Source organism: Glossina fuscipes, unplaced genomic scaffold (genome assembly GCF_014805625.2).
Source record: "Glossina fuscipes isolate IAEA_lab_2018 unplaced genomic scaffold, Yale_Gfus_2 1, whole genome shotgun sequence".
NCBI lineage: Eukaryota > Metazoa > Arthropoda > Insecta > Diptera > Glossinidae > Glossina > Glossina fuscipes.
The window spans coordinates 8,852,152-8,862,573 of record NW_023998415.1 but is presented as its reverse complement, the minus strand read 5'-3'; the positions used below and the strand labels follow the sequence as shown (position 1 = coordinate 8,862,573).

The window sequence follows — 10,422 nt, the reverse complement described above, 5'->3', positions numbered from 1 at the left end:
CAGAATGACTTTGCTATTCTCAGAGATATGTCTGCATGCCGGCCGACTATTTTGGGATATATTATTACTGCAAGGATATCGAAAAGGCGTTACATGCTAATTCATCAGACATATCTAAGATGCCTATCTGCTGAGTTTTTTGTTTGTTTGTTTGCGTATATATATATATGCGTGTGTGTTTTATTTTTTAATGACTCTTGAAAAATTAAATAATTAACGAAAAACTTGAGCGATTTTCACATGAACAAAAAGAACACCCATGGCGTGAAGTAGAGAGTTGGTGAAGTTTTTAAATAACTTGTTTATAGACATTTTGTTTCTCTTTTCGCTTCTTTTTCTTTTTGCTTTTGTTTTTGTCATGAACACATCTAAATAAACTCATTTTCTAATAGTATGTACGTACCTGATAGGCCGTTACCGCTACAAATTCCGTTTCAGGAAACACGAAACCTTGTTGTGGAGCCCATGGTATTTGAGCTAGATCAGCGGTCCGTATCACATGAATACGTGGCTGATATTTATGCATGCTGGCCAAGACAATCTGATAAAGCATAAAATGAAAATCAAAAATATTTTTTTTCTTCGATAATATGAATTGTATGGTAAAAAGTTTTGTCCGAAAATATGATTTGCATTTACAATTTTACAAATTTAAATTTCAAGTATCAACTAAATCGAATCATTTCATTTATGTGAAACAAAGAACGGGTGATGTGTATACAGTAGTAGAAATGGTGATTTCCAATTAACCTGTCAGAGAGGATCAAAGAAACGCTATATAGGGGCTTCTAGGGCTTCCCTTTGCGGTTTTGGGGATTTGAAAGTGAAAGCGTAGGATATGTCTTGACGGTACTTTAATAGAAAAACCTAAGAAAGTCCCTCGACCGGCTTTACGGCTTATCGGTTATATTTTTAATAAAATTCGGTTTTACTCTAAAAGATTTTCCTAAGTTGTTTAAAATTCTACGTACATTTAATCAATTTTACTCTGTTTTACAAACGGTATAGCTTGACACGAGATCAAAAAGGATTTATTAAAATGAAATTTTTTTTATTTTTTTTTTTTGTTAAATAATATAACATATTTTTATTAATTGACAAACTTACATGGCCACTACTATCCAAAGTATTGTTAGTTAATTTGACTTTATTAAATAGAATCGGTTGAGCCTGCCAATGCGAACCTGTGGCCGGACTGTCAGGATGTAAGTACATACGTTGAGGTGACTGAGGTTCAGCACCACCGGCCGGTATCCACTGTGAACCAGAAAACTTATAACGACAATCGCCTATAGGTACCATCTCGAGTAATATGCAATAATTAGTATCTTCCTCAAGCCCAGATAGCGACAAGCGCATCGATGGAAACATACGTCTAAAAAGAAACAGAAAAAGGAAAAAAAAATTCAATGTGACTAAAATGTGCAAAAACATTATACAGATACCCTACACAATTTCGCTTAGTAGAGCTATTCGTAAATGGCGCTTTTATGGGAAATGGTTAAAAAAGTGGTCCGACCCGAATCCTTTTCAGTAGCGGTCATCCTGGGGCTAAAACATATCGAACAAGAATACATGAACGGAAACCAGACGGTCAGATGGACAGACACACAGACAAGCTCGATCGGTGTAATAAAAAGTGATTTATCTTCTGAACGTTGTATACAACTGCGCAGGTAGTGTGAAGTATTAAAATTTTCAGATATTAGGTATGGAAATTTGACTGTTGCAGGGTGAATAATTATAAAACTAATTTAACCTATAATAAATAAATGTTAAGATCCCTATGCCAATTTGCCAAAAAGTTACTAAATTTGAATCCAAAATGCGTGTGCGTACGCACAGCTTATCTCTGTTTATTTATTTATTTTTTTCTCTTGCTATGTGTTGGCCTAAGAAAATATCACAAAAATGCTTGCATTTCTAAAACAAATATTTGTGGTTTTCTTGATGTTTCTTGATGAGTTGGTGTAGAATGTGTTTGCCATGCTAACAAGGATGTCTTATTGCCCAGCAGGTGGTCACAAATTTTGGCGCCAACCTGAAAACTTCGTTTACAAAACCCTAAGCGTATAGCAAACGTTTGAATATGCGATCACAGTTTATTATATTTATTATAGTTTCCTTCTCTTAGATAGGTAAACTTGTACATTTAATTAAATTATTGTTGTTTCATATAATTTTTTCAATAAATAATTAGGTTTCAAATTTTTATCAATTTTTTTGTACTATTAAATATGTCGGCTACATTTCTTTCTTTGTATACTCACACAGATTTACTATACGCTTATAATGGTTGGGAATGTTTCGTAGAGACTTTACAGATTCAATACATTCTTCGTTTAGGTTTGATTATTGTATCGAATTGCCTTCAACTGCTGTTACTTACATTAACTTTGTTTCAAATATTACTTATTGTCGCGTATCGGTTTGCCACAAAAAAAAAACGCTAGTTAACACACCATTTATACTAACATGGATCAGCTTTCACGCACAACTTTTGTAAAATTTCCATAGTTGCAAAAATGGAAATAAGAAGCGGAAACCTGACGCAGATATTTCCCGATTGATGAAGAAACCAACTTTAAAAAAACTTTTGTGATTTGCCCACATATACCACCCGCCCACGATTAATTAGAAACGGAGACAATCTCAAAGAAAACAACGAAAGTGTTTTAAATATTTTATTTTCTAACTTTCAATCACGCGAACATATAACCAAACAAATCTGCTACTAAAGTGTTCCCCGGCATCATCTAGCTTTTCGGTCCGAAAATAGTCGCGATTGGTCTTCCAACATGCATGTCCACAATGAAAAAATTATATTTAACTCCCAAATTTATTTGCCATTTTTTTTTTTTTTTCGGTAATTCGGTAAAGAACTGTCTAATGTGCATTAGAGTACATTGGAAATGAAATTTCAATCTCTTAAGATGATCCATTTGCATAGACATTTGTATAGGCTGTCGCCATCTCGAAAACTAGACTCGCTAGGTAAGAATTAATTATATAGGTATTTTGAAATGTCTTTTCATATCAAAGTCAGCAAGGAAATCAGTTGGAATTATTCATGCCTTATAATCGCTATTTTGCAGCTCATCAGTCAAATTGACTCATGCGGTAATTCCAGTGTTAATAAAATTCTCAATATTAGATTATTTTAGCATTTTGCTTTGTAGAGAGTAATCAATTTTCCATTATATCACTGTGTATGTACGCTCTTGTTATGTGCCTATGTTAAGTACATTACAATTTTTCTAATCTTTTCGGTACATAGTTTGCATCATTGCAAGCAAGTATACATATATTAAATATGATGGGATAGACTTCTGCGCAGCACTCTTGCCACTAAAACGCATGTTAGGCATAAGACCGTATCTGCGTAGTTTTGATGCAACAATTTCTCTTTCACACTTGATAAGCAATTATGAAGAAGCAACCAAACATAAAGATATTACTTGAGATATCTTAAAATGTTGATCGGTTGATCTAAAGTCCTCGTCGAATTTTTCGAAATATCGAAAGAAATTTTTTTCAACATTATTCCAGTCTCTAGTTATTATACTACATTTTTATGGATCATTTACAAAGACAACCTATTAAAATGACCCAACAAACGAAGCAATATCGTTAAATTGTCCCAAAATATTAAATGTTATCTAAGGATATACAGGTATGGGTATTATTAAAGACAAATAAAGAAGTTGGCTACGGCCAAGACATTGAATATCCCGTATATGAATTTCGTGATGTTCGAAAAGTAAGCAGATTTGACGAGTTCAGTAATGCATACGCAACAAATCCGACATAGGTTTATTTTTAGAGTCGGTCCATATTCACTAATCTTTCATGTGTACAAAGTTTTTGATGTTGATCTTTACCAAATTCACGTTATTTACCCCGATCTGTCGAAGGTTTTAATCAAATTATGATTTGACCATTCTCTCCTGCTGCTACTTCCTATTGGTAGAATGGTTTCAGTCATATCTAACGCATCGAAGGTAATGCATGACGTTTAAATCGTCTGCTTGGCATAAAATGAAAGGAACTCACTCACTGGTTTCATTCCTTCTATTAATTTTGTTGACAGCATTCAACTGCGGATCTAACTGTTTTAACTCATTCACTGCTAAGCAAGTCTACAGCGTCTTGTTCTGGATGCCAAGACTTTATTATTCAATCCAAACTTATAGCTCTTACTACGAGACGTCTCGTAGCTGACAGTGATTTAGGTTAAATAGTTGTAGTAGTATTCGATTAATGGAATGACATTTAATTTAAGCAAAGGTATAAAAAAACTTTCATTTGCTTAAAATAAGCCTTTGCCTACGCCAAACGTTAGTCACTATTATCCCGCTGAGATTTAGCCTTCACATCAGCGATCGCTTAAGGAGGGTGGATTCGATTTTTCTAGTTATGAAACGTTAGATTAAAGAATTCAACCATGCATCAGTATAAGACTTGTCAATTTACAAGATTTAGATTCATAAGTGGCCCCCTTGGTACACTTTTGCATACCAGACATAATGTGTTAGCGTTCACTTTTATCTTCAAATCTGATAAACTTTGACTTTGTGGATTATTCAAACCCACTTGCATTAATACTCAGATTCAATTAGCCGAATTGAGTATAACTTATTCCGTTGTACAACCAGTAGTTGTAAGTACTGTGATCCCAACTTATTCGCGTTTTGAACGTCTATTATTGTTCTAAAATAGTTGGGATATTTGAAGTAAATGAAATATAAATGACAAACTTCGTATACGCCATGAGGTTTCAGATACTTATGCTGCTCGAGAATAGATTTAATGGATTCATGCGTATGCGTAATTCTTGTTATTAAAAAATATAATAACGATTCTTAAAAATTTTCAGGTACAAACGTGTTCAGAAGGCAAGATAAGTTCTTTGATATTCACTAACTAAGCAATAAAGCTCAGTTAGCCTGGAAACGAGCCATTGGATGGACGACCATTTCAATGAAATTTTGAACTTTTATACAATATTTTACGATCGATTATAGTTTGATTTTGGAAGTAAATAAGTGAATAGGATCATCATTCGAAAACGAGAATTGAAAAATTGCCTTAATTGCGATTATGTAACATTTGTTGCCGAAGTATGGAGATAACAATTATTATTTACATAGCCATGAAAAATATTTCTACACTATATTTATTAAGTTTTGCTTACAAACACCATAAGTTAAAGCCCTCTCCTCCAATTAAAAGTAAAAAAAGTCAGTTTCCTGAACAAAGTTATAAAACCATGATGTTACACTTGACCAAAAAAAAAAAAAAAAAAATTCAAATTGATGGAATTTTTTCAAAAAACTTAAAAAAAAAGAATATCTGGCTGATTGTTGCAAATTTCGAATTATATTTTCCGAATAGCTTTGGTTTGTTCTTCATAACATAAAATTGTTATATAAGGTGGTGGAGTCAGACAGTTAGTAAATCTTTTCATTTTGTTTTATATATAAATTTGGAGAGATGACTTTATTGATATTACTCCGTACAAGGTGATATTACTCCTAAATACACTCACAAATAATCATATATTTACAAGACGTAATCTTTTTGTATGTATGTACAGTGCAAACTTCAAATATTATTTTCCTATCTTCCCTGTAGCCTTTTTGTAATTTTTTCACTCCTGCTCTCTCTCTTTTTCACATCTAGTTAAAGCTGATTTTGTGGCACTTTCTTATCTAACCTCGCTTGTATTTGTTGCTTTACTTTTACACCCCAGACCACTTATATAAGGTATAATAATTTGTGTGGAGTTATGTAACACTCAGGTAGACTTAAGGTAGACTCACTTTTCGTTCGAGCCTAAAAGCAGTGTTATATAAAACCTAACTGCTCACACACTCACATCGCATAGAAGAAGATGGGAACAAAAAGGTCTAATGTTTAATATTTGGTGGTCCGACGAAGAACATTTGAACTGTATATTATTTGGGCTATGTAAATCGACGTTTTTGACTCCACCTGTATAAGCGCACTCATGAACGGTAAACTTTTTTTATGGTAATAAAGCGCACAATAATAAGGTCTTTGATAAGAAGATTGATTTTGTTCAAGTTAGAGCAGACCACGTTCGGGACCTCTGCCAGGTAAGATGTAGATGTATGCAAGATTTACTTAACTAACTAGGGCAGCCAAGGGCCAGCCTTGTATGACTTTCACATTCACATTTTAATATAATTGCAATCAATACGATTCTTTTCGTTCAATAAACTTTTAAAAACTATCTCTTCCGGGCAATTATTTAACAAATAAAGACAAAACAGACAAAAATCTACTAAGTGTCGAAATTTCTACATATATGTACATATATATGTGGATATATTGAAATTATTGTATGAGAAAAAATTAAAAAATTCACATAATTTTCGCACACATTTATACGAACGTTTGGAGTGTCACACAACGATAATATATTAATTGCTTCTTACTTAAGCAAACATGCATTTTTTGCGCTTATTTAAATGTTAATCTCTTGTACAGTGAATATCTCTGTTAATATTAATGTTTAATGAGACCGTGTATGTTAAGCGTTGATTGTAAAGAGTAGAAATCTTCTAGGAGAATGCGTTACATATAGAATGCTTAAAAGCTAGTTTACCAAAAACATTGACGCAACAGAAGAGTCATAATTCCGTAGACCATTTTGCGAGTTGTGTTACATACACTTACTGTACTTCAGCTTCAGTTTTTTTACCAAATATTTTTGCTTATTTGCAATAGGGAAAATTTATTATTAAAATTCGAAAACAAAAACTTTTATATTCAATGCTTGTCGTGAACGGGGGAATTTATTATTTCAAGGACACGCTGAAGATATTTTTCTGCCAACTGTAAGCAATGTACTGAATTATTGAGGGAAATTTCGACCTCAGCTCTTGTTTAAGTGCGTAGTATAACGCTTCTGTTCTAATTAACTGTAATCTTGAATGCTTTGCCATTTTTGCAATCGAAAATATAGTGAATGAATAAAGTTTCAAGTTTGAATTGCTTACGTTTTACTTCAAACGATGTTTATTCAAATATTTCATAACAACTAAATAAAACAATAAGTGTTTAGAGAGGGACTGGTGTATAAGGGAAGATTATCCGATACATTGACTTAAAATTTTATTATGTTTTCTTTGCCGAAGCGTTAAAAATGCATCTGAATGTTACGAACAAATCGGAGAAATGGGAGAAGTGCCAGTTGTTGTTAGCGGCCTTCTTTGGCCACAAATGATAAAAACCAGCGATTGAGTCTTGGGTTGGTTTACGAGGTCAACATATGTCCTAAGGCCGTCGATAATTCTTCAAGTCGAATTTTTTTCATCATTGTACAAAAGTTTGCAATCAAAAATTCAACTATGGTGATCGAACAATTTCGTTGACAATGCTCTGACTGATATTTTGCAATTAAAAAATGGCGAAAACTCATTCGATTGCTTGCTACGCAGCCGAACTTTTCCATTGTTGTGAAAAACTTTCTAACCAAGTACTCAAGTAGGGTGGATGAACAAGCCTCATCTTGCCCATCTGATGCTATTTTGAAGCCAACAATTAAAATTTCAATTTTTTTTTTTTTTTGTGACAAAGAAGAAAAAAAAAAAAGGATCGGATAGCGTTGTATAGTTATATTTGCAACCAACTTGACCTAATTTAGAGCCAATAAAATAAATTGCAATGAGAAAAATATAATTATTAACAAATGTGTGTATGTGTTACACAAATTGTATGTACACATAAGACAGAGCATTAGTGTGTACAATAGTTTCAATGTCAACGAAGACGAAGAAATCTACTACTTCCCGTAATAGGTAGGTAGTTAGGTAGGTAGGAGAAATAAAATCAAAATTTTATCTCAGAATGCTTAGCTATTTCAGAGATGAAATGAGAGCTCTTGTTGATTGTATTGTATTGTATTTTTTTTTTTTTTTTTTTTTTTTTTTGTCTATTTTGTTATTCATCTCTTTCGGCATAGCAATGCAAGTTGAAGTGTTAGAAAATTTATGGATTGGATATGTTGGTTTTGTCATTTTCTCAACAAATTTGTTAATTAAAAATTTAAATTAGTTGAAAAAGAGGAAGAGTGTGTGTGCATGTGGGTTTTTTTTATTTTTATTTTCGCTTAATTCTTATAATCGCTAAAAATCAGACACTTGCTCACTACTGTTATATCGGCAACGGAAGATTTATTTACGTTGAATAAAATCAGGTTCACATTGGACTACGAAAAGTCATAACGTTTTTGGGATTCATGCATAAAACATGAGATACTTGAATGGTGGCGGCTGATGTTGTTTACATGAGTGGACACAAATGTGGGTATGTGAAAAAAAAAGAAGAAAAAAGCGAATGATTGTGAACTAAAGATGAAAAATTAACCAAAAGTTGATAAAACATTGTTTTACATAAATGTTTTAATTCGATTGCTATCACTTGTGTGATTGTGAAGTGTGAAATTGAATATATGCGTGTGTGTATTTGATTTCGTATGTATGTATGCATGTATGTAAGTGATCATATTTTTTCGGTGACTTTGTGAGCACAATCTGTAATCGGACAGAAATGAAAATATTTGTATGGCATATGTGAAATCTGTTAAACTGATTTTCACTAAAACGTTGGCCATCGATAAAAAATTACTTCTTACGACGACGATGGCGATGAGTTCAGACATTTAAAGATGCAAAGATGTTGTTGATAGCAAAGAGCAGCGAAGAATTGGCGCCAATTAAATTCACACGAAAATATCTCGAAATTTGTGTTAACTAATTACACTCTACGCCATTTGGTGTTACAGTCTATATTAAGTTTGTGCGGACGTATGTAACACGCAGAATGGCTTAAGATAGACCCAGCTTTTATCATCACCGCCGAAAGCTATCTGTCTGATGTCTGTCTATGCAAATTTTGAGTTCAAGCTACATCTCGCAAATTTTAGTGATATTTCGGTAAAGCTTGGTGCACTGACCTGTTTCGGCCCAAAAAATTTTCAAAATTTTACGACAAAACTCGTTGTGCAAAAGTACTTCGTTATTCTAAATTATTAAGAAAAATTTGGTTCGGCTATGGAAATTTTTTGAACCCCGTCTCATATAACCGTTCTTCCAAAAAAAGAAGGGATCTTTCTATGGCAAAAAGGTGTAATTTTCAATATTTCATGGTGAAAATTGATTCATAATCGTGAATTGATAAAGAAATCAACCATTATTTGCAGAACGTAGATCTACTTTTTTGGATTTCAGCGCCTATGAAGACTGTCAGGCTATATATATAGACCCTTGCATGCCAAAAAGCCTTAACTGTTAATGTTTTATGATGAAAATTTTCTTTATGATAGTAATTTGGCATAAAAATGAAGTGAACTAAATTTAAACCACATAGGTGGATCCCCTTTCATGCAAGCGTTCTCATGAATAGTAAGCTCTTTAGAAAATGGTTTCATTTTGAATGTTTTATGATGAAACTTGGTCCATAGTAACTAACGATAGCGAATTAAAAAGTCAAGTCTGTTCATCTTTACATTGTTAAAAACTTAACCCGGGGTCTAAATTTTTGCATAAACTTGAACACTTCCCTACAAATTTCAAAAGCATTACCATGAGTGGGTAGCAAGATAGTAGCAAATAGTAGTGTACAGAGTTTATAAAAGAGAACGAATCCGTTTCTTAGGATGCAAAAATATCGACCGCGGATTTTTATAATTTTTTTCTTTTTTAAATGCTATACCATTTTCAAGGTCATATGCCGCGAATCAAAATCAATTTTATTAAGTTCCCGCCAAAATACGTACGTTTTCATAAGGATGATCATCATTTTTTAAATTTTCCCTTTGGAAGTTCGAAGAGCAAAGGCAGCCGTAAAATGTCATTAGAAGAGTTTTTTTTTTTTTTTTTTTTTTTTTGTAAATTCTAACTGCATTTCTTACTCGCTAGTAAATAAATTTTCAGTTAATGATGTTTCTCATTTTTATTTATGACCCACGTCAACAATGTCAGTTTGTGTGAAATTTGAATTCGAATCGTGAGTGTGAGTTGCTGAGCGATGATTGTGTGTGAAAAATTTTGACGCGACAGTCCTGCATATTTTCTCAATTTGACAGGCGCCTAACGCTAATGATCGCACTTAGGGCATTGTCGTCGCCGCTTATACCACTTGATAGGTTTGTTACACTCCTTGATTAGTCATTGAGTCTGCTAGTATCCTTTTGCTTAATTTCCTCATCTAAAATTTCATTTTTAAAAGTGTGTCAATGCAATCATAAAAGAAGAATCTATTTTTGTTATTTATGAGCGGTCGTGTATACGAATGTTTTTGTCGGTCTGTCCCATTGCCAGGAAGCGTTATATTTCTCAAGTTTTAACAAGTGTAATATATTTTTGCTTTTTTTTTTTTTTTTTTTTTTTTTTT

General features: G+C 32.9%; 1 protein-coding gene across 1 annotated transcript in view; it reads right to left on the bottom strand.

Moving 5' to 3' along the window:
- Window positions 1–385: 385 nt before the first annotated feature.
- LOC119632289 (T-box transcription factor TBX6-like) overlaps window positions 386–10,422 on the bottom strand; it is a 19,242-nt gene continuing 9,205 nt past the window's right edge. The window contains exons 3-4 of the mRNA XM_038025121.1: window positions 1,108–1,375; window positions 386–541 (exon numbers count right to left, since the gene is read on the bottom strand). Coding sequence (XP_037881049.1) covers window positions 386–541; window positions 1,108–1,375 — 424 coding nt within the window. The remainder of the gene's footprint in view (window positions 542–1,107; window positions 1,376–10,422) is intronic.